The sequence below is a fragment of the Panthera onca genome, chromosome D1 (assembly GCF_046562875.1).
Source record: "Panthera onca isolate mPanOnc1 chromosome D1, mPanOnc1 haplotype 2, whole genome shotgun sequence".
NCBI lineage: Eukaryota > Metazoa > Chordata > Mammalia > Carnivora > Felidae > Panthera > Panthera onca.
The window spans coordinates 14,573,235-14,600,427 of record NC_138348.1 but is presented as its reverse complement, the minus strand read 5'-3'; the positions used below and the strand labels follow the sequence as shown (position 1 = coordinate 14,600,427).

At 37.1% G+C, this 27,193-nt stretch overlaps 3 protein-coding genes across 6 annotated transcripts in view; 2 read left to right on the top strand and 1 right to left on the bottom strand.

The window, feature by feature from the left end:
- Window positions 1-2,132: 2,132 nt before the first annotated feature.
- On the bottom strand, window positions 2,133-8,289 carry LOC132675693 (olfactory receptor 4C46-like). 2 transcript variants are annotated; one of them, XM_078434023.2, is made up of 2 exons: window positions 8,278-8,289; window positions 2,133-3,050 (listed from the first exon to the last, which is right to left on the bottom strand). In XM_078434023.2, exons 1-2 carry the CDS (start codon window positions 8,287-8,289, stop codon window positions 2,133-2,135), a joined length of 930 nt encoding a protein of 309 aa, XP_078290149.1. The 2 variants fall into 2 exon arrangements, with proteins under 2 accessions (XP_078290149.1, XP_060483953.2); XM_060627970.3 differs by lacking the exon at window positions 8,278-8,289 and having other exon boundaries at window positions 2,133-3,074.
- Window positions 6,186-27,193, top strand: part of LOC144612965 (olfactory receptor 4P4-like) — a 28,751-nt gene continuing 7,743 nt past the window's right edge. The window contains exon 1 of one of the 2 annotated variants that reach the window (XM_078433475.2): window positions 6,186-6,264. The gene's annotated coding sequence lies outside the window, so the exon portion shown is untranslated. Of the gene's footprint in view, window positions 6,265-24,925; window positions 25,017-27,193 lie in introns of those variants that run through there. The other variant, XM_078433474.2, reaches the window with a different exon arrangement.
- Window positions 6,189-25,626, top strand: LOC132676617 (olfactory receptor 4P4-like). 2 transcript variants are annotated; one of them, XM_081790260.1, is made up of 4 exons: window positions 6,189-6,264; window positions 7,430-7,628; window positions 19,996-20,023; window positions 24,561-25,626. In XM_081790260.1, the coding sequence occupies exons 2-4, from the start codon at window positions 7,622-7,624 to the stop codon at window positions 25,552-25,554; spliced, it is 1,029 nt and encodes a 342-aa protein (XP_081646386.1). In that variant the 5' UTR covers window positions 6,189-6,264; window positions 7,430-7,621; the 3' UTR covers window positions 25,555-25,626. The 2 variants fall into 2 exon arrangements, with proteins under 2 accessions (XP_081646386.1, XP_081646387.1); XM_081790261.1 differs by having other exon boundaries at window positions 19,889-20,023.

The window sequence follows — 27,193 nt, the reverse complement described above, 5'->3', positions numbered from 1 at the left end:
TCCCTTTCAGTTTCCTACACTGACAACCCATATAGTTATCTTAAACTCATATTAAAGTGCATCACTCACTGGCTTAAAAGGTCTTTCCGTATTTGCCCCGTGGTATTTAGCGGTAAGATTGAACATGATTCTGAGACCAGTCTTCATCTTCCCTGTTCCTGTCTATCCAGGTTCATGTCACGCTGCCGACCATTTTTAAGCTCATTGTCCAGCACATCGCCTGGCACGCGGTGAGAGCTCAATAAACAATTGTTGAATGAACAGATGAATTAACAACCACATGCACACTGATTTTCACCCTCTGGCCCTCGTTATATATTCTCTCTGGTAGGAATGCTCTCACTCCCCCTGATGCATACATGCTCATTCTGCAAACCTGGTTTCAAGCTTGAAGCTTCATTTTTTATGTCCTTTCATCTTGGGAACTTTCCTGAACCCCTGAGTCTTTGTCGTGTGTCCCTCCAACATGCTTTCATAGCACCCTGTGCTGCCACTATCTTACCATTTATAACACGGTGCCGTCATTTTCTGCTCCCCTCCGGGTGCCTCTCAGTGGAGCCTAAGCTCTGTGAAGAAAGACCCGGGTTCCTCTCTATTCACCACTGAAGCCCCAGTAACTATCAATCTGTCTGAGCTATTCTTTGGGCTCAAGAAATGTCTGTTGATTAATGAGGGAGGGATGGGAGGAATAAATGGGATATATTTATCCTGAAGTTGTTTTGTGTGTAGGGGGAGCCACGTATGTTTAAAAACACCTTTTCATAATGAAATGTTACCAAAAAGTAATCTAACTGATGGAGAAAAATAACAGAAACAGCTCACATTCATAAGATGATGAAATCTTGCTGAGAGCAGGGGGAATATCAAGGTAAGCTATTCTCGCACTGAACACCTCAGGTTCAATTTTTTTTCTCATTACCCAGTTTAAGCAGGAGTAAAAAACAAATTGTGGTTTCTCTAAGAGATCTAGCCAGAATTCTGAGTCGGAATCAGATAAAAGGAGGAAAAAAAATTCCCTACCCACCAGTATTTTTTTTCTCTACATTTTATTGACTTTGTTCACCTTCTTTTATACTTTTATTTTTTATTCACTATTTATCACACACTATACATTATTCTACTTGTAGAAGGTATTCTGAGTTATCAGGTAAGTACTTTATGGAGTATAAATGTATATTAAAAAATAAAAATTCCTGTCTGACATTACAATATTCTTTTGAGTCATTGCATTTTCTATGGCTTACCAGCATAAGATGGGTGACGTGAACAATACAAAATGATTCTGAAGTCTGCAAGGAAATTTGGACACATGGCATAATATTCTTCACTTAGCTCTTAGAGGTTAAATGGGTACATACCACAATATTACAGTGAACCAATTATCATAAACTATGTTATAGTTTTCTATAAAATTGAGTTAAGTTATTAATGAAAAGTTCTTAGAATTTAGTTATAGTTAATGAATTAATATAAATATCATATACAATAGTATAAATAACTATATATAATTATGATATATAATATATGTATATAATAATATGACATGTGTACGTACACCACATTTTACATATTATATATTATATATGTGGCATCCGGCATAGCCTTTAGTTCATGGTAGCTATTATAATTATCTTTCTATCATCTTTGCCTGGTGCTGTATCAGAGCGTGTAAGAGCATGGTCTTATAAATCAGGTATATTCTGATTAATGACTCTCATATACCTATTTTGATACTTCCCCCTTCCGTTTCCTCACCTATAAAGTGGGGATAATAACAGTGCCTATATCTTTGGATTGTCCTAGAGATTGATGCTCAATACCAATATAATTTTACATTAGAATTTAATTTTTAATTTCTTAATTAGAATGAAAGCTTATGAATCCATATACATGAATGAAGCTAGGAAAACTAAGCCCCAATTTGGTAGAGTTGTCCAAATATGCAAAGAGTGATCCTGGGTTAGTTTTTTGTCTTTTTCTTGAACCCATTTCTGCTCTTTTCAATGCAGAATCTATGATTCATACCAGTCATTTTTTTCCTTCTATATCTTATAGGTATTCCTTACTGAGATCATCCGAAATGTCTTTTCGATCCTTGCTTCCATTGAATCAATGTTGTGCTTCACGCATATTTATTTCTCCCCTGAAATAGCTTTCCTACTACACAATTTCCTAATGGCATTTTTCATCTGGTCATTTCTCAAGGTATAGATTAAGGGATTTAACATGGGAGTTATCGTAGTGTAGAACACTGCCACTGCTTTGTCAATAGATAAAGTAGCTGTGGGTCTCATGTACACAAATATGCAGGGCACAAAGAATAAGACGACCACTGTGATGTGGGAGGCACAGGTGGAGAGGGCTTTGCGCCTTGCCTCCAAGCTGTGGTTTCTTAGGGAGCGCAGAATGACCACATAGGAGACCATCAAGAGGAGGAAGTTTAAGACACAGATGAAACCACTGTTGGCAGCAACAAAGAGCCCTAAAGTGTGCGTATCAGTGCAGGCAAGTTTCAGCAAAGGGTTCAGATCACACATAAAGTGGTCTATGACGTTAGGGCCACAGAAGGGTAATGGGATGATAAAGAGGATCTGTATGGTTGCATGAAGAAAGCCTCCCACCCACACCACTCCCATTAGCAGGCCACATACCCGTTGATTCATGATGGTCATGTAGTGCAATGGCTTGCAGATGGCCACATAGCGGTCATAGGCCATCACCGTAAGCAGGATGACATCAGCACCTCCAAAGAAGTGTTCCCCAAAGATTTGGGTCATACATGCATTGAATAGGGTGGTCTTCTTTTCACGGAGTGAATCTACGATCAATTTGGGGTTGTTGACCGAGGAATAGCAGGCATCAATGAAGGAGAGATAGGCCAAGAAAAAGTACATGGGGGACCCCAATAATGGGCTGGCAGTGATAGTGACCAGAGTGAGCACGTTTCCTACCATAGAGATGATGTAGATGGCCAAAAACACAACAAATATGACTTTCTGCATCTTTGGATTCTCTGTGAGCCCCAGTAGAACAAACTCTGTCACATTGTTCTTCTCCATTTTTTCATATTATGTTTCATTACATTACCTGAAAAAAATCCTTTGTGATTAATGCAACCTTGAATTATTTAAGCTTCTTCATGTAGTAAATAATAAATTCCTAGATTCTACTTAGTCATGAATTATCATGAGGTTTGTTGAGATAGAAAATAAGTTCTGAGTTCTTGGAGATTACTTACATTATCTCCGGGGTGAAGATTCTGTTGCATATAGACATGAGAAACTTTTGTAAACAAATAGGTAGAAGACCATATTTGTGCACATAATCACCTGAGAGGACAAAGCCTAACAGAAAATAGTGCATCATACACATAGTGGCAGCTAAGTAAGAAAAGGGAGATGGAACATGATGTAAAGTCTATGAATGCAAAGTTAAGGAGCTTTCCCTTTACTCTTAGGAAATGGGGAACCATTGGCACAAATTGAAAATACAAGTGGAAAAATGAAGAGGAATTTGAGGAAGGGGGAATGAGGGATATTATTTTAGTAAAGATCTTACTGTGCCTTGGATGAAGTGGGGTGAGGTTCAGTTAGGAGACAGAAGCCAGAGACAGAAAGCCCAGTTAGGAGATTATTTATAACAGTTGACATAGGAGGAACAGGGCATTGGTGGTGGGTATGTAAAGAGAGTATACCAAAGCTGCTATAAATATAATTCATAATGCTTGTTGTCTAAATACAATAACATTACAATTGCTAACAATTTTTATATACCTCAATAACTGATTTCTATGTTCGTGGCATTGTAACAAGTGCTCTGTACATATGATCCTACTTAATATTGGTAACATCCTGTGTGGCTGGTATTATCTCATACATTTTGCGATGAGGAAACAGTCTCAGAGACTTATGTTGATGGTAATAATAACAGTAATATTAACTAAAATTAAACGTTTAGTGGATCTAAATATTTTGTAGACATCTGTTGATATAATCCCCACTACAACCTTGTAAGATAATTACTGCTATTTTTTAAATACTTGTCTTATACATTATGTAATAGAAACATAGAGAAGTTAAAGATCCTGCCAATATCAATATTCTAATTAAGGACAGAGCCAAGATTAGTTCAGATTATATTTGTTAATTTTTTCCTTAAAATTCTTACCCGTGCCCTATTTTCTTATAATTAACAACATTGAACTAGTAATTTCCTCTTTATATGACCACAATAATTATAATTGCTTTATTACTACTTTGGAGGCAAGGGTATATAAAATGGTTTCATTAGTAGACACACACACACACACACACACACACACACACACACACACACACTGACATGTTTAAATTCCCAATTATCAAATGTGGTATTACATTCACTGAAAAATCTTTTTATCTGGACTTCTCCCTCAGACCTAGTTCTCCCTACTATACTCCACTTCCAAAGCAAAACACCTGCAAAATGTTGAAAAGGATTGCCATGTGGTTAAGTGTTTTGGTTTGAAAATCAAAAAGACCAGATTAGAATCCTGATTCTTCTACTTGCATCTTCTTTGATCTGGACTATATTTCTAGCACGTCACATCTTTGTTTCCTCACCTATAAAGCAAGATTAGTAATATCCATCTTACAGGTTTTTAAGAGAATTGACTATGGAAATATATTTGAGCAGATTGCCACAGTGTTGCACACACAGAGGGCTCTCATCTATTTTTCAACGTTTATGCATCTAGGATAATGGAATGGTTGACATGTTGAGTGATAATTATGCAATAATTTAATTATTCAAGCATTCAGGAAAAATCAACGCCAATTTTACTTTTAAAGAAGGCATACAGACTCCATTATCCATAGCCTTTGTTACCAAGAAGAATTCTCCACTCATGCTTGGACTAAATGGCTGATGATATATGTCATTTGTATTCATACTTCAGTCTTTTCTATGTGAGAAGTATATTTATATTTGTTTCTCTCTCATGATTAATCTAGATGATTAAACTAGATACCTCATTGCAATTGTAAGTGGTCTGGTGACAGAGAGCTGGGTTCTACAGTTGGCTTAAATTCCATGAAGTTCAAAGTCTTCATCTGTCAATTTAGGTTAATGATATTTACCAACTATCTTTTGAAGAAATGGGATGAGGATAAAATACTCCATTAGTATGTTTGAAGAGACTGAAACAATGTTTAATACATGTGGGAATTAACAATCTTTAAGACACATCAGCAATATTGAACACTTACCTTACAGACATAGATCTTCCTGATGTTTGGAGAGTTTTGGAAATAATCCCATCTTCAAAGTAACCTTCTCTAGATAAGTAACTTTCAATATGAAAGATATGACACGCTTGGAAAGAGACTCTTCAAATAATCCCATATCAAATTATCAGTTTTTAATGAAGTGTTTTTATAAGTCAAAAGCTTCCCTTCTAGCTCAAAGCCTCAAAAAGTTTTTACAGAAGACCTGGGATTTGAATTTAGAAAGGATTCTTTTGAAACACTTTGGAGAAAAGATCTACAGATGGCTTTGGTCCCATAGGCAAGAGGCAAGAAGTATGGAGGAAACATTCAAATGGGTCATTCCAACCATAATGAATCTTGCTCTGGAAAATGTGATCAACAGAAATCATTTTCAACTTGCACTGCATGGATATTTAAAGAGGTTTCTATAAAGGTTCAAGGACCTTGTCTTGTAGCTGCTACTGTCTCTCCCAGGAATTAATTATCTCCTCAGATGGAAAGGCTTTGTGTTAAAGCCATGTTAAAGAGACATGTTTGACAAATATCCAATTTTGAATAGGGAATTGCATTCCTTGTACTTGGAACCTAAACATGTGAGAGTTCCCTTCTCTATGTGAAACTTGGGTGTCTAAGAAAGCTACATGTCCTGTGAATGGAAAAATGCCATAATTCCAGTGTGGGGGCTTGTGATGTAATTAATCCATTGACTCACGTCACAGAGAGAACTTCCGTCTCCTTGGCAATAATAAAACTTTTTTGGAACCTGCTAAGGATTGCTCGAGAGCTAGATCGATGAGGGCATAAGATCATGCAGCCACTTTAAAGTCAAGACTCCAAAAGCTGGTTTTCACATGCATCAGGAAGCTACGGAAGTGAATAAAAACTCTACAAGGCTCCCAATGAGTTATCTTAGGGACTTATGGTCTGGTCAGTACAGAATACTAGGCAGCACTGAAATTGTGGCGAGACAGCAGAACACGAGTGGAGAGTCCTAGATGCTCCGCATCTTTGTCACTTGGTACTGTTAGTTTTTCCTTCGAGTCATTCTAGGAGACGTGTGGTGATGTATGGCTGTGGTTTTAATTTTCTTTTCCTGATGGCTAATGATGAGAGTTTTTTTCATATTATTGACCATTTGTAACCCTCGTTTTGTGCAATTTTGTTCAAGTCCTTTGCATAATTCAAAAATAACGGTTCTGGTTTCCTCATCACTGTGACAATTGTTCTTTATATATAGTACAGGCCTTTGTCATACATATGTTATGTATATATACAAAATTTTCTCCTAGTCCATAGATTGTTCATTTAAAAAATGGTGTTACTTGAATAGCAGCAGTTTTAAAAGTTTGACGAATACTAATTTTTAATTTTTTTCTAATGATTAATGTCTATTATTTTGTATCTAATAAATATTGGTGTACTGCTTAGGTCAAAAAGGTTTCTTCTGGAATTTCTATGGATTTAACTATGGGTATTTAACTTTGACATGTAGGTCTGTGTGTCATTTTGAGTTAATTTTTGTGCATGGTATGAGGTGAGATTGTGGTTAAGATTAATTTTTTTTCTCATGTGGATATACAATTGATCCAGTATAATTTGTGGAAAAGCTTATACTTTCCCCATTTTATTACTTGACATTTTGTAAAAAGTCACATAATTAGGCCTATTTCTGGGCATTCTATTGGTTTCAAGGTCTCAATGTTTACCTTTTCATCAATACCAAACAGTATTGATCATGGAGCTTTATAGCAATTCTTGAATTTATGTTTATGTGCACTGGGAAACCAAACTAGCCACTGACTCACTTTGTTGCGATATTCACTTTATTGCGGTGATCTGGACTTGAGTCAACAATACCTGAAGTATGCCTGTACTTTGCCAGGCTGTTTAAAACTCTGCCTTAGCCTTCACTTCTTGCTTTCATGAGTGGTGAATATTTTAGTGTCTTCTTGAACATTTCTCAGCCCCCATCCAGCCCTGAGCATCTACGGATGGTTTTCTAGATTCCCTGGTATATACATAGGTGGTTCTCATGGCCTTTATTCTCACATGTATCTACTTTCCAAACCTCATTCTTCCTAAATTTTTCAGTCGATTTACTGCTTTCCTTATCTTATACTTTGCCTCAGGCAGTTGTAGCCAGTACATTTGCTCAAATGCTTTTGATAACATCTGTCCTGCAGGTCTTTCCAGCCCCTAGAAGTCTCTAAGGCAGATGAAACAAAATCAAGCTAGTGAGCCAATTCTTCAGGGCGCCCCCAAAAGTGCAAAACATACCATCCCAAGTTTTCGAGGTCAAGTTGTGGCACCAGCAAAGCCACAGGAGGAAGGTGGGCCATCATCCCCATGGCTGCAACTGAGCTGCGAAGTGGGAAATGCTGAGTAAGTTAAAATTCCACAATGTTTTCTTCCCAAAGCATATCAGCTTCTTTCTTCATGAATCATTCCACTGGTTGTGGTAGCTTTTAAATAGGTTTAATAGTTCCTAAACTTTGGGAAATCCTAGGCAGTGATTTAAATAGCTAAACAGACACCTAACATGTGGCCCAGACATTCCGCTGGTATTTATGCAAGAATAACAAAAACGTATGTGCATACAAAGACTCTAACTTGGGCTATTTGTAATAGCCCAAAATTGTAAATAATCTCACAATTTACTAGTAGATGAATGAGCAAATTGTGACATAGCCGAACAACAGAATACTACACAACAAATTAAAGAAAATCTTAGTTGCTTGATATTTCATTATCTAAGACAAGTGTAAATCATGTCTATTTTAATTACATTCTTATTGTTTATTGATGGCAAATAGACATGTATTTGAATATTGTATATTAATCTTATGGTTGGCACTATGCAGCTCTGCTGTTTCTAATCATATCTATAAAATTTTTGGATTTTGCATGTGAATGATCATGTCATCTGCAAATAATATCAACTTTATTTCCTCCTTCCCATTACCTGCATATCAGATTTCTGTCTTACTGTGCTGCATAATAGTGTTGAATAGAAATAGCGATAGAAATGAACATTTTGTCTCATTCGTTTTTTTCTACACTTATTTGTTTATTGTGAGACAGAGAGCACAAGAAGGGGAGAGGCGGACAGAGAGGGAGAGAGAGGATCCCAAGCAGGCCCCGTGCTGCCAACATAGAGCCCAGTGTGGGGCTAGAACTCAGAACTGTGAGATCATGACCTGAGCAGAAACCAAGAATCCGATGCTTAACTGGCTGAGCCACCCAGGCGCCCCATCATTTTGTCTCATTCTTGATGTAGGGAGAAGGTATCTAACTTAATTCCTTTAGGATAATGTTTTCAGTAGAGCTTTTAAGAACCGTTATTTTTAGCGTCAAGAAAATTCCTTTATATCATTAATATACTTTTGAATTTAATACTGGTAAACATTTATATGTTAAACATATAAGTTTATTATGTACTTTTTCTGCATCTGTTGAAATGACTCTTTGGTTTTTCACTTTTAATTTCCAATTTTGTGGATATATTTATCAAATTTCTAATAATAAACGTATTATAGAATGGATAATACTTGGTAAAGGAATGTTAATTTTTATACACAGTGAAAGTAATTTAATATTTTGTTAACACTATTACAGTCTTAATTTCAGGAGGAAAGGCACCAGTGAACAATTGTATTTCCTTGAAACCTAGTCTTTCACAATGAATGGATGAAAGTTTGATTTTTACTCATCTATGAGAAACTCTATAAAAGAGTGGAGTAATCTATTTTGATAAAATGTTGTAAATCCATTTGTGACGGGTATTTCTTTTATGGGATTAATTTTAATGAATTCTGTTCTTTACTAGTTATAGACTAGCCATCTTTTGTAATTCCTCTGAAGTTAGTTTGGGTATAATTTTTTGTAGAAACATCTTTGTTTGTTTGTTTGTGTATGCCTTCAAAATTATTGGCATTTAGTTGTTGATAATATTTTATATTTTTCATCTCCAGTTTTATCAGTAGTTATGTTATCCTTCATTAACGTTATATATTTATCTTTTTTATTTTATACTGATCCATACTGATAAAAGCTGAACTATTTTGAAAGGCTTTTTCCAAGATCCCACATTAAAATTTGTTGCTCTTTCTTTTGTATTTTTTGTTTCCTTTTAATTTCTACCATGATTTGCCTTATGTTTTTTCTTATTACTTTTTAAAAATTTCTTATATTTATATTTTCTTTAGTCAACATACAGTACAATATTGGTTTCAGGAATAGAATTCAGTGGTTCATCACTTCCGTGCAGCACCCAGTGCTCATCACAGCAAGAGCCCTTTTTAACACCCATCACCCATCCAGCCCCTCTCGCACCCACCTCCCTCTACCAACTCTTAGTTTATTCTCTATCATTAAGGGTATGTGGTTTGTTTCCTCTCTTCTCTTCCCCCCTTCCCGTATGTTTATCTGTTGTGTTTCTTAAATTCCACACGAGTGAAATAATATGGCATTTGCCTTATTACTTTTTTATGTGCTCCTGTCTTCTAAAGATAGCATCCTTTTCAGATTTTCTTTGTTTCTAATGAAAATGTTAAGGTTATAATTTTCTTCAAAAGCACCACTATCCCTGCATCCTATAAACCTGGACAGGTAGTAGGTTCCTTATAGTTTAAGTCTAGGTAGGTTTTTAATTTTCCAGTATTATTTATTTCTTAACTTGTTAGCTATTTTGCAGAATATAGATGTAATTTCCTAATAGTATATATGTGTGTGTGTTTATATTCAGAACCACCTGTATCTAAATCTAGACCTACTTATACTATTTATTGTGCTTAGAACTTTGTATTGTTTCCTTCTTTATAATATGGTGAGACTTTTAAAAATAATCTAATAACCAATTTTATGCATATTCTATCTATGCATGCAAAAATATATACTCCTTGCTAGATGTGTAATTTTACATACATTTCTATACATTTTAAGTTCTGTTGTTCAGATCTTTTAGACCCTCTGAACTTCCTGCCTTCTCTCCTCACCAATAATTGAAAAAGGAACATTGCCATCTTCCACTGTGAAGGTGGATTCATATTTTTCCTCATGTGGATTTCTCTAACCTTGTTGTGTGGATTTAGAGGCTACATTACTAAGTGCATGCATGAAGCAGGGTCTGCAGCCAGAAGACAGAGGCAACTACCATTATTTAAGGAGTGTTGCGAGAGGTTATTTTTAAGACGTGGACAACTAGAGGAAAGTCACAAGGAATGTGCAAGGTCCTGGGGCTCATGGAGTTGAGTATGATTGAGTACAGTGGGGGCACAGAAGTGGCAAGCAGACGTGGAAATGAGCAATGCAGAAAAAATAAAATAAAATTAGACCTTAGATGGACCTAGCGTGAACTAAGGGCTTCAATTTATTAAACCTGATTTACTCAAAGTAAAACAAAAATAAACTAAAATAAGGAAAATAACTAAAGATGCATTGTGGCACTTTCTAAATCCTAACTGGTACCCTAATATTAGATGATACCTGGTAACACAAAACAATGTGCATGACTTCTAAGTTTCCAATGGGTGTAATTAACCATTGAGGATAATTTCAAACTCTTCATGCTAATGGCAATGATTCTATGTTGATGAGTAAAATATTACTACTCTTCTATACTCTCTTTGCATATTTACCTCATTACATGATATGAACAATTTAAAATCTATATGTGTACGTAATACATATCTCCAGGCTTTGATGAAATTATTCTAGGAGAAGGGGGAGAGAAAAATAGATGCCCATATTACATCAGTATTACAACATTCAGAAGTATTGAATTACTAGAGATAAATGAAGTAAGCCTCAAGGTCATCTATATGACTGCTATAATAACATGGACTGTATTTTTTAAATTATAATCACACACACATCGGCTTCTGTAAAATGCCTGTGGGAGATTTCCCCTCAGGACCCTCTCATGCTTTGACTCAAGGTATTCCCAACAATGTTTTCGTGAAAGGCTCTTTGGATGGAAGATTCACAGGAGAGTTGGAGATGCTCCATGTCTGCTGTAATATAACACAGACACAGAGAATAAAGGGAACCGCCAGAAGGATCACCTTCACATTTATATACAATATTATATATAAAAATACATATAATATATAGATAAAGATGAAATCATTATGATTTCCACAAGTCTTCATTTAATACAAAATTTGATGTCATACTTAAAATTTTTAATTTCTTCTGTAATTTCATTAGTGTTTTTTAAAGTTTATTTATTTATTTTGAGAGGGTTGGGGGACAGAGAGAATCCCGAGCAGGCTCCTCACTGTTAGCACAGAGCCCGACACAGGACTCGAACTCACAAACTGGGAGATACTGATTTGAGCTGAAATCAAGAGGCAGATGCTTAAATGACTGAGCGACCCAGGCTCCCCTTCCTGGTGGCAATTTTGAGAGGGCATTCAGGAAAATGCTGGAGTGCAACTGATGAGGGTTTTAAGCCTTTATTTTCACTTAGGAGAAGACATCTAAGCATAGATGAAAAAAAGCATAAACTTCCAAATCATACACAAATGGTTTAGATGGAGATCTCCCCCTTAGGATTTATGTAACCTTGGATGCAAGTTCCCTTATTTGCAAAACAGGGGCAATAATACAGCAGTCCCCTTTACCCATGGTTCATGTTCCATGGTTTCGGTGACCTTCTGTCACCCACGGTCTGGAGGCAGACGATCTCCATCTGATGTACTGTGAGAAGGTCAATAGTAGCCTAACCCTACTTCCCTGTGCCTATCTCATCCACCTCACTTCCTCTCATCGTGTAGGCATTTTCTCATCTCCTATCATCACAAGAAGAAGGGTGAGTACACTAAGGGTGAGTATAGTTGATATTTTGAGAGTGAGAAGGAGAGAAAAAATGGGAAGGGAAAGGAAAGAAACAGGCACAGGGAGATTTTACGAATTCGTTTTTTTTTTTCCCCAGAAGATTCCCGGCACAGAGTTTATGGGAGCTGCTTGGAAGGATCTTTTTCTATACTGATCTCTATTTTTACAATTGATATTTAAGCATTGTAGGTTGAGAAGCACTGGACCATCTGTTAGATGTTGAGGCTTATGCCAATGTCGGCAAACATTCTAAACCAAAAGTTGCATTTTCTACGGTTTTGATTCTCTAGTTCTTATTCTACAACTTTAACGAAAACCTACTCTGGGATTTCTATATGTCCTTTAACTGATCATATTCTTCCATGTAAACAAACATTCATCTTGGATATTCTCAATTTATACATAAAAGTACTTTGCTAAGCTCTATGTGGAAATCAGAACAAACTTACACCAACAGAATGTTTTTTCCTTAACCTCAATGTATGTCTAATATAAGTTCTTCAATGCGTCCCGTTGTGGCAGATACAAAATCCACAGGTAAAGGCAATCAGCTGATGAAAATGCTGGTACGTATCTTCTTATATAACTATTTGTTCCTCTTCAAACATTGTTGGGGGTACTCTTCTGTGGACCTGACGAGTTAGAATGATAAGGCCTTCTATTGTATATTCTTAAATGGACTTCCTTTTGCTCTTGGATCCAGAAGTTTTAGTTCCACGTGCCAGCTGAAGGGGGAGGATCAGGGAGAATGGATTGCTCAGTGTGAACAAGAAATACTTAACAAGACATGGGAGCCTGGATGCTCACCTTCACAATCATCAGATGAAGAATCTGTCCACTACATCATATTGTTCCGCCGTTGGTACCGTGAAAGTAATTCCGAGACATCAATAGTCTTTTAGGAAAATCATGATTTTGCTGCGGAGGACGCTTGGTTATGGGTAAAAGGTGATGTCTCCACATATTCACTCTCTGCTCCTGGGTCTACTCTGTCTAAGTGGTTGCACTGTTCTAAACGCATCGCTAAATATGCAGGACATTCTTTAATCACACTGGGTTCTTCGATATGTACCAGACAACAACTACCTGTCCTCAGTGTTTCTAACATGTTAACAGCAACCTCTAAAATGTGTATTTAGAATGATTAGGAAAAAGGGAAAGCTTTTATATAATAAGAACCCGTGTTCCTGTTTTCAGATGCCCAAATAGTGTTTCCAAATACCTATTTTCTGCATCTCCATGTCCTGACTCTTGACCAAACTGCCAAGAAGGAGAGTCACTGGATTTGTTATCAATGAATTCAGGTTATTTATCTGCTACAATTAAGAACCTTGATTTTGCTTTCATTTGAAGAATATTAATTCCACTCAATGCACAGAATGTGGTGTTAGGTTGGGATTTTATAAATTATTATATATGGCATAGAGAAGGGGAGGGGATTACTTACAGTTATTTGTGTGTTAATGCTAGAGATGAAAAAAAAACATACTGTTTAAGGAGGTGGAAAATGGACGGAAGTCCATTTGGTCAGTGGATAATGTAGCATAGCTCTCAAGAGCATACAACTTAGCATCAGATACAGGATCATATCTTAGGTTGCTACCTATATCTGAAAGAATTGGTATTATTATCCAAACCCACCCATTTTTGTTCCCCCACTTGTCAAATGAGTATCAGAATAGTAACTATTTGGATATTATGAATTAAATGCATGCAAAATGTTTGTAAAACCTCCCAGCATAAAGTATGCTCTCATTAAGTATCATTTGAAATATAATAATGGCATCAAACCAGAGGGATTTAAAAGATTAAATGCAATAGTTCCTTTGTGACCTACATATTTTTCAGTGTAAATATCCTCCAAAAAAACAAAAAGGACTCTAAACGTGTCGTATGTTCTGTATCATTTCAGATGAATTAAATTTCTATTGTGTCCCTGGACTCACCTCAACCTCATGGAAAATCAGAACAATGTCACAGAATTTGTTTTCATGGGTCTGTGGGGAAATAAGCAAATGGAGCTCCTGTTCTTTTTCTGGTTCCTGCTCTGTTACTTGGCTGTCTTAATGGGCAACTTCATCATCTTGCTCACAATCACCTGCAGCCATCTAATCGAACAGCCGATGTACTACTTTCTCTGTCACCTTTCCCTCATGGATCTCTGCTACACCTCCACCGTGGTCCCCAGGCTACTCAGGGACTTAGGCGCCATAAGAAAAAACATCTCCTATAACAACTGTCTGACCCAGCTCTTTGCTGCCCACTTGCTGGCGGGTGTGGAGATATTCATCTTGGTGGCCATGGCTTTTGACCGCTATGTTGCCATTGTCAAGCCCCTGCACTACACGGTTGTCATGAACCGGCAGAGGTGTAATATGTTGATCTTCACAGCCTGGGCCGTGGGTTTTTGGCACTCCATTGCTCTGTTGCTCATGGTACTCAACTTACCATTCTGTGGTCCTAATCAGATAGATCACTACATATGTGATGTGAAGCCTCTTTTGAAACTGGTGTGCAGAGACATTCGTGTTGTTAGTATCTTAGCGATTGCTAATTCAGGGATGGTGGTGGTTGTCGTTTTTCCTGTCCTGTTGGCTTCTTACATACTCATATTATATAATCTTAGGACCCGCTCCTCCGCAGGGCGACGCAAAGCTCTCTCCACCTGCAGCTCTCACATAATGGTGGTGGTTTTATTCTTTGTGCCTTGTATCTATATCTATGTTCTCCCTGCGGGGAGCGAGAACAAGGATAAGGAAATCTCCGTGTTTTACACGGTGATTGCCCCCATGCTGAATCCTCTCATCTATACCCTGAGAAACACGGAGATGCAAATCGCCATGCAGAAGGTGTGGTCTAAAATGGCACATTCAAATTTCCAGTAAAGGTGGTATTAAGTGCACTTCCAACTTTGTGTCCGCAGAGCATATTATTTCAGGTGTTATAGAAAACATATAACTTTTGGGGGGAAGCTGGACCAAATATTCTCTAACATAGAAGACCAAAGAAGGAAGTCGCTGCAGTTCAGATTGTAGTCCGCACTCTAAACTTTCCAACTGGTTCCAGATATGGTTGCATGGGTTTGAGGAATGCTAGAAATGCCTTTCTAAAACACATGCCCAATCATATCACTACTCTCTCCAAAGATATGCAAAGAACTCTCTATTCCTTGGAACAAAATCCAAACCTTTTGCTGTTTGTGAAAGTTTCTCCTGGCCAAACTTGCTAATCTCAGAAGTCACTACATTGGTATAAAGCATGGTGTCACAATGACAGATATTGGGGCCAGGGAGAGGTGGGTGATTATTGACTCTGGTGTGTTTTTATCTCTGTGTCTTGTTAATTTGCTTCATATATGCATCCTCCCCCCTTTTTAAATATTTAGTTAATTTTGAGAGTGAGGGAGAGATACAGAGAGAGAGAGAGAGAGAGAGAGAGAGAGAGAGAGAGAGATAGTGCAAGCGAGGGAGGGGCAGAGAGAGAGGGAGACACAGAATCCGAAGCAGGCTCCAGGTCTGCGCTGTCAGCACAGAGCCAGACATGGGCCTGGAACTCATGAACTGTGAGATTATGACCTGAGCTGAAGTCCAACGCTTAACCGACCGAGCCACCCAAGTGCCCCATATGCCTCCCCTTTTCTCAAATATCTACCAAATGAGTACTATTGTACTTAAGAAAGTTGCAATATTACTTTGACTAACACATGTGAAGATTTAGCAGGCCATATGGCTGCTGGAAACGTTACATATTTTCGTTCTTTCTCTACCTTTCTTCATTTATTCCCTGTGCTTGGATGCTTTCAACCAGCTGCACTGGACTTCTCTACATTCTCCAAACATACTCTAAAGTCTGTCAGCGCTATGACTATTTCTTCTCTCTTCTCTGCTTATGTTGCCCCCACTATGCCTTAGTGTTCATGTCTTACCTGTAAGTCAGACTCTTGATGTTTTCTTATTCCAGAAGATTTTGCTGACTCATGGACAGACCAGAAGCATATCTGATTTCCTCCCTGTTCTTTTGTTGATATGATACTGTACATCTACTCCTTTTAAAAAAATCCCATGCCTCATATTAGTGTTTCTTTTTATGTGTTTTTCCAGTTTGATTGAGCCAACTCAAAGAAGTGGTATATATTTATTTTCTTTTATCTGTTTTCTAGCAATAAACCCATGCAAATTTGGAAGTTAACAGGTAATGAACTACTTTCAAAGATCCTATCTTCTCTTTTTATTGGCCTTTATACCTTGTTCTCACATATCCAGCACCTCCCCTTATGTTATGAGCTATCATGCATTAATAATAAAATGTGTAATGTCAGAAAGGTTAGAACTTCAACATACATTTCCTGTAGCAATCAGGGATGAAGTCCAACAGACTCTCAGCCCCCTATAATATCTTTTTTCTTATTTTCTGCATTTTGAGGTACTACTATTTTAATTTTCATTTATTCCTTGTCCTCTGAATCACATAGCCTGGGTCTTGGATCCCATTTGTGTAGACATTTCTCTCTGCGAAAGTATTTGCCTTTCTTAGCAGAACGATTGCATCGTTTTCACAGTTTCCTCAATTGAATTACTCCTGCCCCAGAGCCAAGGGGAAGTCCCGGACAAAACATAAATGAGATAGTGTTTGCTCTAATGTCAGGAAATCTTCCTTTGATAGTTTTACTCTTAGAACTTTTCACACGTCGAATTACTTTTTTTTTCTCCATGGGTCCAGGAAAACCTGTGGATTATCAAAGATAAACATTCTATTTCATAGAAATGAAGTCTGTCTAGTCATAGTTTGGTTTGAACTGGCTTAATATAGTAATTCTCCAAAGAATATCTGGATTATTTTTAAAATAGAAATGTAGTGTGTATATTTGTTCCTGTGTATGTGTGATAATTCTCTGTGTGAGTGTGTGTGTGTGTGTGTGTGTTTGTGTGTGTGTGTAGTAGGGGGCAGGTTGATGGTCTTGAGGAGGGGTCAGAGATAATACTCAACCCATCAGAAAGAATGCTACACGACAAAACCAAAGCATTTTCTTATCATTTGTTTTTTTCTCAAGAATTCATAAGATTTTATTGGCAAAAAATCATGACTATTTTATATAGTAAGCCCACCAAAAATATACTGAGCTAAGATTAGTTATCCAGTTGTAAGTTGTTCTTTCTAGAATTCTCTTTCCAGTCTGTAGAACAATACTTAATAACTTCAAAAATACCTGGAATCTCGTTTTTTTAAATCTTTTTTTAAATGTTTATTTATTCTTGAGAGAGGGACAGCATGAGTAGGAGAGGGGCAGAGAAAGAGGGAGACACAGAATCTAGAGCAGGCTCCAGGATCTGAGCTGTCAGCACAGAGCCCAACGTGGGGCTCGAACTCATTAACTATGAGATGAGGACCTGAGCTGAAGTCAGACACTTAAGCAACTGAACCACCCAGGCACCCTTAAAATCTCGGTTTTATAAGTAAATCCATGTACTCCATAAAACAGAAGGTTTTAGAAGGGGATTAGAAAAGAAGGGTAAAAAGAACAAAATCAATACTCAGCAGAGAACTGAGACAAATGCAGGGATTGGGGTTGTAAGTGAGTCACTTATACACATGTCTAATAAGGATGATCCTGTGTTGTTGTGTTAAGGGTAGAGATATGACCAGCTACCTCCTTCTGTGTGTTGACACAAGCCAGCTTGAGTGAAGCTTGGTCAACAAGATGCATTTTACTGAAATGGACAACCAGTAAAACATGAGCTCTGATATCCATCATTCTGACATGCTAGAATCTCTCATTTCCTCAGGGTTACTCTACTTTAAAAGCCTGGAAGCCAGCAGTAAAGACGTAAAAACCTGTTTCTTTCACACACAGAAGGCACAGCGTTCTTGTTCTTATGCTCATTTGGTAGCTCTTTGAGTGAATCTTTTTAACTTCTGGAAGCTCGTGTTCTTATTGGAACCACAGAACTAACTCTATTTATCTCACAAGATGTTCAGTTGTGAGATAAAACGATACGAGGAAGTTAAAGCACACAATAAACTCTCAATAAGTTCTAGCTATTTTTGTTATTTTGTACCAGATAATTTCCTATAAAAGTTGATCTCCTAAAGTTTTACATGTATTAAGGAAATTTTTCATATATGAATTTGTGTATGAGGGAGGAGAATTGGTTCACCTCGTATCAGTGTGCACATTTTGGACTGAACCAACTAACCTGCAGAAATGAAGTAACACAGGACTAAGCCAAATGGTAAACAGAATAAAAGTTGGGCTATATATTGAGACTGGATATCCCTTCATATTTTATTATATTCTCACTTAATGATTATATATATATATATATATATATATATATATATATATATAATAGATTGTTTCTTCTTGAATCTTTCCTTTTCTTCTGTTCTGTATTCCCCAACCATCTATTTCATCAGTATTGGTCCCTGGCAACAAATACCTTGGGTTCCAGTCCTGATATTACAGGTCACTAATTTTATTCATCTGTCTGCTCTACCCACATACGTTACTCTGGATAACGATGCATATTGGACTGTACCGTGTGTGTTTGGTTCTGTGTGTCTCTCCCCAAGTCAGATCTTTCTGAAGCTACTAGAAAAGGAAAATTCCAAAATGGAGCAAGCAAGCCTACTTAAGATAGTCCTTTTTTACAAATAGGATCAGGAGGCCATAAGTAAGGAAGCATTTAGGCACATCCGCATTGGAGAAACCATGAAGATTTTTGAAATTTCAGAGAGCTGGCAGCCTTTAGCCTGGACATAACTTCCTTCTTTCTCATGACACCTGAGTCATCAGCATTCTTTGCTTCTAAAAGCTTCCAATCCTTCATTTGCATATTAACCCAACCAATCCCAGTTACCCTAATTCCAATCTCTGTTTTGCAGAAGGGACCTGAATGAGAATTACACTCATAGCCTTTTGCCTCTATAACTCTGCCTCTCTTTGTCTTCCTGGGAACGCAGTTTAGGTTCCTACCAGGATCTGTGCCTCCCCAATTACAATTGCAGTTGCCCAAATAAATGTTTCTATGTTTTAATTTTCAGTGAATTTTTTCTTCGTCAATACTAGCTTAATACTATTCCACGCTATATTATTTTTCTTCGGAAAGGAAGACGAACACAAGGCAGGCAGAGCTTCTGAATTGCTCTGTCTGAATAGAGCATTGGGGAACCTTCAGGGAAACTGCTGGACACAGGCTAACACAAAGATAAGAAGTAAAGGGGTACTAGGGTGCCTTTCTCAGTTAAGAGTCCAACTCTTGATTTTGGCTCAGGTCATGAGATCAAGCCTCACTTTAGGCTCTGCACTAGGCCTGGAACCTGCTTAAGATTCTCTCCCTCCCTCTCCCTCTGCCCACTCCCCACCCCCCCACCCCCCTCACTCTCTTTATCTCTTAAAAAAAAGATAGATGTAAAAAGGATAAGGTGTAAAGTTATATCCAGAAAATGCCCAAATGCCCACAGGCACCAGGGCCAGTCTCATGGAGAGCAATACAGAGGCCTTTGGTGAAGATCTGTTCAGGAATGCCTCTGGGAATGTAATTTCTCAAGACTTTCAAAGACCTATAAATTCTTGTGTTGTCGTATGTTATATTCTGCTTTTCCAAATCAGCTTTCCTTTAGGGATAGGCATACAATAAATGACATTCTAAAACTTAAAATGTGTGTTTGTTTTTGTAAGAATTTCAAAATACTTCATGTTTTTCTTTTCTTTTTCTTTTCTTTTTTTTTTTTTGTAGTCTGAAGGTCCATTTCTTACATCCCTGATTGTTAATGAATATTTAAACTCCACCCCCCTCCCCTTGCAGATGTATAAAATGTTCTAAGACATGCTGAGATTCTCAAGATAATTTTGGAGAATTGACCTACACATGTTTGCATGACTGGTGTATACATCTCTGCCTTTTTCTTTCAGCTTTAGACACTGGAGAAGAATCAGTAGAGTGAGTACCTCAGGAGGGGGCTCTCCTGATTTGGTCTAAAACTAATCTTACAGTCCCTGAGATCTAATGATCAGTGAATTAACCATGCCGCTTCCTTTGGAGATGCTCCACCATCTGCTTCGAGGTGGTTCTATGCTATTTACATTTATTCCATTTAATTTCATTCTTACGCTGTATTTTCTGTGGTAGCATAAGATAATTTGATTACTATAAAAATAATGTAGCTAACTTTAGTCTTATTGTACATTATTCGCAGGCAGAATTCCACAGGTGAACAAGAATAGGTGAGTCGAAGTGAAGGAAATCAAGTTTCAGCAAAATTTATTGAGTCCTTTTCTGGTGCTTTTGTATATTTCCCCCATATTCTTATGAAGGAATAGCCAGGCTTTTATGACTGCATATCCCAATGATGAGTTATTTCCTAACTTTCAAAAATTTTGCTACCCTAAAATGGACTAGTTTTGTTTGATTGAATTAAGTTAACTTTATAGCGGGCTATATTCTGGTATCATTAGGAGGAAATATGAACTTACAGTGGAAACTACTTTGAGAGCAATAATTCTTGTTGTTTTAATAGCACAGTCAAAATGCAGCATTTTTATGCAATACGACCAAACTAATAAAGTAATAATCTGACTGGATTTTTAGAGTACAGGAAAATTGCATGCTAATGGTTAGCATTAAGAAATGACCAAAGACCAGAAGCTTTAATGTTGATGGAGTCCAATTTACCAACTTTATCTTTAATGGATTGTGTTTTTTGGGTCATTCAGATTTATATATTACATACTTTTCTATACTTTGATAAAAAGTTTTAAACACCAAAAAAAAAAAAAAAAAAAAAAGAAATGACTAAAGACAACTAATTGTTTAGAGTAATTTTGTTTCTTTTTACTAAAAGATTGCTCCAAATTGAAATTTATCGTGGTCATCTTCATTAACATATAGTGATAGTTTCAGGTTTCTTGTTTCCTTGTTAGACTGGTTATATATGTATGCATGGCAAATTCAGAAACTCCTCACTCAAAAAAAAGAGAAAAAGGGTAAGGAAGATAATGTGTAGTTTTGAACCACGTATGACCCTGGGGTATTTCATATTATTTTTTATTCCTCATTATATTTTTGCCTTATGTAATAGCTTATCGATTCTATAAATGTGGGCCGTGAAGCTTTAAGAGGTTAGCAATAACTTCAATGTTCATAAATGACATGGAAGGGGAGAAAGTGAATTCTGCTTATGAGTTCTTATGAAAAGTTATTGGTGTATAAGAAAGGAAGACATTAATAAAGTTAGTAAGAAAAATGTTTGCGTAGTGTCTTTACTCAACTGGGGTGATTGACTTCTCACAGAACATGGGCCAGATTGCCCATTTTAAACTCTACGCTTCAATTCTAAATAACTATATTTAAAGTGAAATAGGGCAAATATAAGGGCATATTTCACTTCATATTGTAGACATATTTAGGTAATTGGTTTTCTTTTTACGTTCAAATTATTACTCTATAGAAACACAATTTGAATCAAAACAGTTCACCATTCAGTAATTATACTTCTCCATGTTTCTACATCTTTCTTGTTCTGTGATTCCAACCACCTTTAGAAGGAGTGCCTAATATTTCTTCCTCTCTTCACTTATGATTTCAATTATTTGACAAATTGGAAGATGTGCTCAAGAATCTACTGCATGTTTCAACGACAATAATCCTCTCACTGGGCTGCATCCACATGTCCCTTTTACTTCAGCTAATAGCAGTGATTATAATAGCACTTTCCCCAGATTTCAGGATCAGAGTTTAAGAGCTATTGTGGATGAAACATCTGTGATAATCTAGAAAACAAGCCAAAATCCTGTCTGAAGGAATACACATTTTGCTAAAAATGACCTAAAATTATTTCAAAATGATTTGGAATCAAGAAGGCTAGACCCTATGTTTATACCCCCCCCCCCCCCCAATATTCATAAACATAGACTGGGTGATTGGTAATCTGTGACCTTGCATGCTTTTTAAAATTGGGATGTGATTCAAAGTGTTTCCCCTCACTGCTGGCCTCTTGGGCCACCCCGTTTTCTTGCTCTGCTCACAAGCGTGGGATACAGCCCCTGACTGACTGGGAGTCCAGATATCTGTCCTCCACAGAATATTACTTTCTGATGTTAATCAATTACTTAGAATATCTTGATCTGAGTCTCTTTTATTGAAAATCAGGGGTTTGGATACGTCAAGTGATATCCATTTTACGTTATTTACCAACCGACATATCTCACAATTAACTTTAAGTCCATTTGTTTTAGGCAAACACATCTATCTGTAAAGTACACAGCATGCCATCTCCTACATTAGGAATCAGCATTAACTATAATAAGGTAAGGAGAAAATTGATCAATAAGTCATAAAATTATGAACCTCTACTTAAGAACAGGTCACTATTGAACACTATGAACTTGATAATTATTTTTGGTTTGTTAAGAACAATACAGAGGTTAGGAAGCCTTGTAGCAGTAATAAGTCATCGTGGGAAGAGACTGAGTTTTTTTCTTCTTGATGAAATGAGGTTGAATGATAATTTAAAACAGAATTCGTTTCTCATAGTATAGACCCTTTTAAATGCTACACCAATTACCCACTCACCATCTAAACTGATCTTAAAGACAAAAGTTTGAATTTGTGTGTCATGGGATTTGATGGCTTCTAAATAGTTTTGCTACAGTAGCATTTGGTGGTTTTATAAAAATGTTTATTATTTTTGAGAGAGAGAGAGAATGACAGAGCGAGCAGGGGAGGGGCAGAGAGAGGGGGGACAGAGGATCTGAAGTGGGCTCTACGCTGACAGCAGAGAGCCAGACCCCGAGCTCACACTCGTGAACCGTGAGATCGTGTCCTGAGCCCAAGTCAGACACTTAACCAACTGAGCCACCCAGATGCCCCTATAGTCTCTGTTGTTTTAAGAGTCATCCAGAGTGCCAAGATAAGGTGGCTACGTCGGGTCAGACAAAGGTGGAAAGCGTGGAATAGTGTTTGCATCTCATGGAGTGTCAGTTCAGTCCTCAGCACTGGAGAAAACGGCTCCTGGAGCGCTTTCTCTCTATCCTACACACTATTTCCCCCTACAGAAATAATATCTCAAGGTTGTCCAAAAGAAGCAAATTTGCGAATCTTTGATCCATTCATTAATACAACATCTAGTTGCTGAGTGCTGAAACAAATCTCTCTTGGAGCTACCTTGCGTATCATCGTCTTTTGTTGAATTTTATCGCCTTAGAGTGAAATTCTTAGGAAAAGTCATGAAATATGAACAATGCACGTATGCTTGGGCAATTTCCTTTTATCTTCCATTTATCACTTGCCATCACAAATTTAGATTAATTTTAACCATTTTTTTAAATTTTAACTTGTAAACTGTAAATTGGATAAATGAATAAATTGGGTTTATTTCTCACAACTTTAATCCATTGTCAGTCTATTTGCTGCTTAGTGTTCAACCATTCTTTGCTTTTAATGTACGTAAAACTATTTTAGTATAAGGTGTGCAACTGGTATGTTTATTGACAGGGCAAGGAAGTTCGTCCTTTAAACAAATTAAACAATTCAAGCTGATGTATTTCTTTCCTTTTTTCTTCAAGATTTGTATCAAATTCCAATTAGTTGGCATACAGTGTAATGTTCGTTTCAGGAGTAGAATCTAGCAATTCAACATTTACATACAACACCCTGTACTCATCACAGCAAGTGCCGTCCTTAATCCCCATATGTGGAATTTAAGAAACAAAACAGATGAACACAGGGGAGGAAAAAGAGAAATCCAAGAAACAGACTCTTAACTATAGAGAACAAACTGACATATTTTTAATAAATTTTTATTCCCAAGGATACTCCCAAATCAAACAGGAAATTTGTCCAGATCATTCTGAAAACAAACAAAAAAAAAGCTGACTCTATGGATAAAAGCATGCATTTTTAATGTGCACCATTTTTTTAAAAGGACGTAAATTGTACTCTTTTTGTTATCTAATTTATACAATTAACAATAGCTAATTTCTTTAACATCAAACTAACATTTAAATGTTCCATAATCATTATTGTTAATGTTGAAAAGTTAACATCATTTTCCCCATTATAGAATTATTTACAATAGATTACTAAAATGAGAGAAATAGGGGTGCCTGGGTGGCTCAGTAAGTTATCGTCTGGCTTTAGCTCAGGTCATGATCTCACAGTTTGTGAGTTCAAGCCCTACGTTGGGCTCTGTGCTGACAGCTCAGAGCCTGGAGCCTGCTTAGGATTCTGTGTCTCCCTCTCTCTCTCTGCCCCTCCCTTGCTTGTGCTCTCTTCCTCTCTCTTTCAGAAATATTAAATGAATAAACTTAAACTAAACTAGACTAGACTAAAATAAAATAAAAAGAAGTGTAAATCTATGTATCAGGAATAATTAATTTTACTCATTCAATGGCGTCAATTTACTTTTTTAGTGAATTTTAATTATTGTTGCCATGCTGCTAATTTTTTTTATAAAGATTCATGTTTTCTTTCTTTTCAGGTATTTAACCCATTCGTTTATAATATACGCCAGTCTGAAACAGATGGAGAGTCGGAGGAACGTCTCAGAATTCATTCTTTTGGGACTTTCGTATGACCAGCGCACACAACTATTTTGCTTTGTGTTCTTCTTATTCTGTTATGCTGCTCTCTTGGTAGGAAACCTTCTGATCCTTATCTCTATTCGATGCAGCCCTCTTTTCCACCAACCAATGGACTATTTCCTCAGCCACTTATCCTGTATGGACATCTGCTTCACCTCTAGCATTACACCCAAATTCATTGCTGACCTCCTGGTGGGAAGAAAAGCCATCTCCTATGGTAACTGTATGTTACAGGTCTTTACCATGCACTTCTTCGGAATGATTGAAGTCTTAATCCTCACCGTCATGGCCTTTGATCGCTACGCTGCCATCTGCAAACCTCTGCACTACCTGCTTGTCATGAACAGAGCAAGGTGCAATCTCCTCGTCTTAGCTGCTTGGGCTGGTGGGGCCGCGCACTCCTTTCCTCAATTTTTTCTGGTAATCAGGTTGCCCTTCTGTGGTCCTAATGAGATTGATCACTATTTTTGTGACATTTTTCCTTTGCTAAAAGTGGCCTGTGCTGACACCTATGTTACCGGTGTCCTTTTGGTTGCCAATTCAGGAATGGTTACCTTAGTGGCATTTGTGGTCTTGTTTTTTTCTTATGTCATTATATTATTCACTTTAAGAAATCATTCAGCCAAAGGAAGGCGCAAAGCCCTCTCTACCTGTGGGTCGCATATCACTGTCATAGTTTTATTTTTTGGGCCTTCAATCTTTGCCTACCTTCGACCTCCAACCACTTTCCCTGACGATAAGGTATTTGCTCTGTTTTACACCATCATCGCTCCGATGTTCAATCCCTTCATCTACACTCTGAGGAACTCAGAGATGAAAAACGCCATGAGAAATGTCTGGAATCAAACATTGGAGCTCAACATCTTTTTTACAAAACAGAGGGGCAGCTAGATACGGATAGGGGAGAAAGGAAACCATCTCACAGAGTAATTTTTCCACTGGTAACATTTTATGAGTGACAGAAATAGGACTTGGAGTTTAATAGTAACTATAAAGAAATTCTAAGTCATCCATACAAAATATAAGCTTAAAACTGAGTTCATTTTGTGGGCTTTGAGATGTTATGAACAGGTTGACATGCACAAAATCAGTTATATGCATAGTTAAGACAATGGTATAGGAGCCGAGAATTGTGATGTGAAAAAGAAAATTGGAGTTATCTTGCGTTAGAAAATGCAGGTTTGGTGGCCAGACCACACGATGAGCCATTCTGTATGGCAAAGAGACGGTTAAAGTCCATGATTTTAAGACCAAATTTTGGTTTATGATAGGATGGTCACCTAAATGAACTCCAGAGGTATTTAGAAATTAATTACATAGCAAGAAGTGGGCATAATGAAATATGATGTAAAGTGATTCTGTGGTTTTAACTCTGGACTTCACATTGGAAATAAAAATAAACTAGTAAAGGGGCACCTGGGTGGTGCAGTCAGTTGGGTGTCTGACTCTTGGTCTCAGCTCTTGTTGTGGTCTTGCCGTTTATGGGTTTGGGCCCTGTGTTGAGCTCTGGGCTGGTGGTGTGGAGCGTGCTGGAGATTCTGTCTCTCCTCTCTGCCCCCCACCCCCCACCCCGCCACTGTGCTCACTGTCTCTCTTTCTCTTTCTCAAAATAAATACACTTAAAATTTTTTTTAATGATAAGAAATAAACATATAAGATATGTTGAGAAGAAACATGTAAGAAACATAGTGATAAGAAATAGTAAACATAGAGTGAAATCAATTACTCAAGATATTAAAAACACACTCACTGATTTTCTACATATTGGTCCATTAAAAAAATCTATACAGGAACTGAATCATAAAATGCCAGAAATTAGGAGGACAGACACTGTTTATGAGATCCAGAGTCTTTCTTATTTACACAAGAAGCTAGTTCAAACAAACAAACTTCAATCAAAAACCCTCTGATACAAATCATGGAAATGAGTGGAAATGACAGATCATCTTTGAAATGAACATGAGGATTCTCTAGACGAACCTGAAACAAATTTGATGAAATGTGTTCATTTGTATCTCTAATAAGATGCAAAAATAAATGCTTTCTTTGAAAACAGGAAATATCACAAACGGAAGAGATTGTGTAACCAGATTATATGAGCAGAATGACAATGAAAATACACGAATAGTTTTAGCCTATGTAAATGCAATACTAAAATTACAATGATTATAAAGGCCTTATATACAGAAGGATAGAAAAGTAGAAAAGTTTATGAGGAAGATGTAATTCAATAGAGTTTTTATAACAGAGAAATTGGACAGATAATCTGTCAAGTTACTAATATATTGCCAGATTTAGAAGTTCAAGCTTTACCTTTTATTTAATGTGTTGCTTTTAACCAAATTTACTCAACTTGCCTTTCGGGGGTCCTAACCAGGTAGATCACCACATCTGTGATGTGAAGCCCCTTTTGAAACAGGTATGCAAAGATATTTGTGTTGTTAGTGTCTTCGCGATTGCTAATTCCGGGATGTTGGTGGCAGACATTTTGTTGCCCTGCTGGCTTCTTACCTACTCATGTGATTTAACC

What these genes read in the sequence shown, in the direction of transcription:
- LOC132676617 (XM_081790260.1), top strand. An exon ending in ACTGGAGAAGAATCAGTAGA is followed by an intron (nt 20,024 to 24,560) that starts GTGAGTACCTCA and finishes CTTTCTTTTCAG; the next exon opens with GTATTTAACCCATTCGTTTA.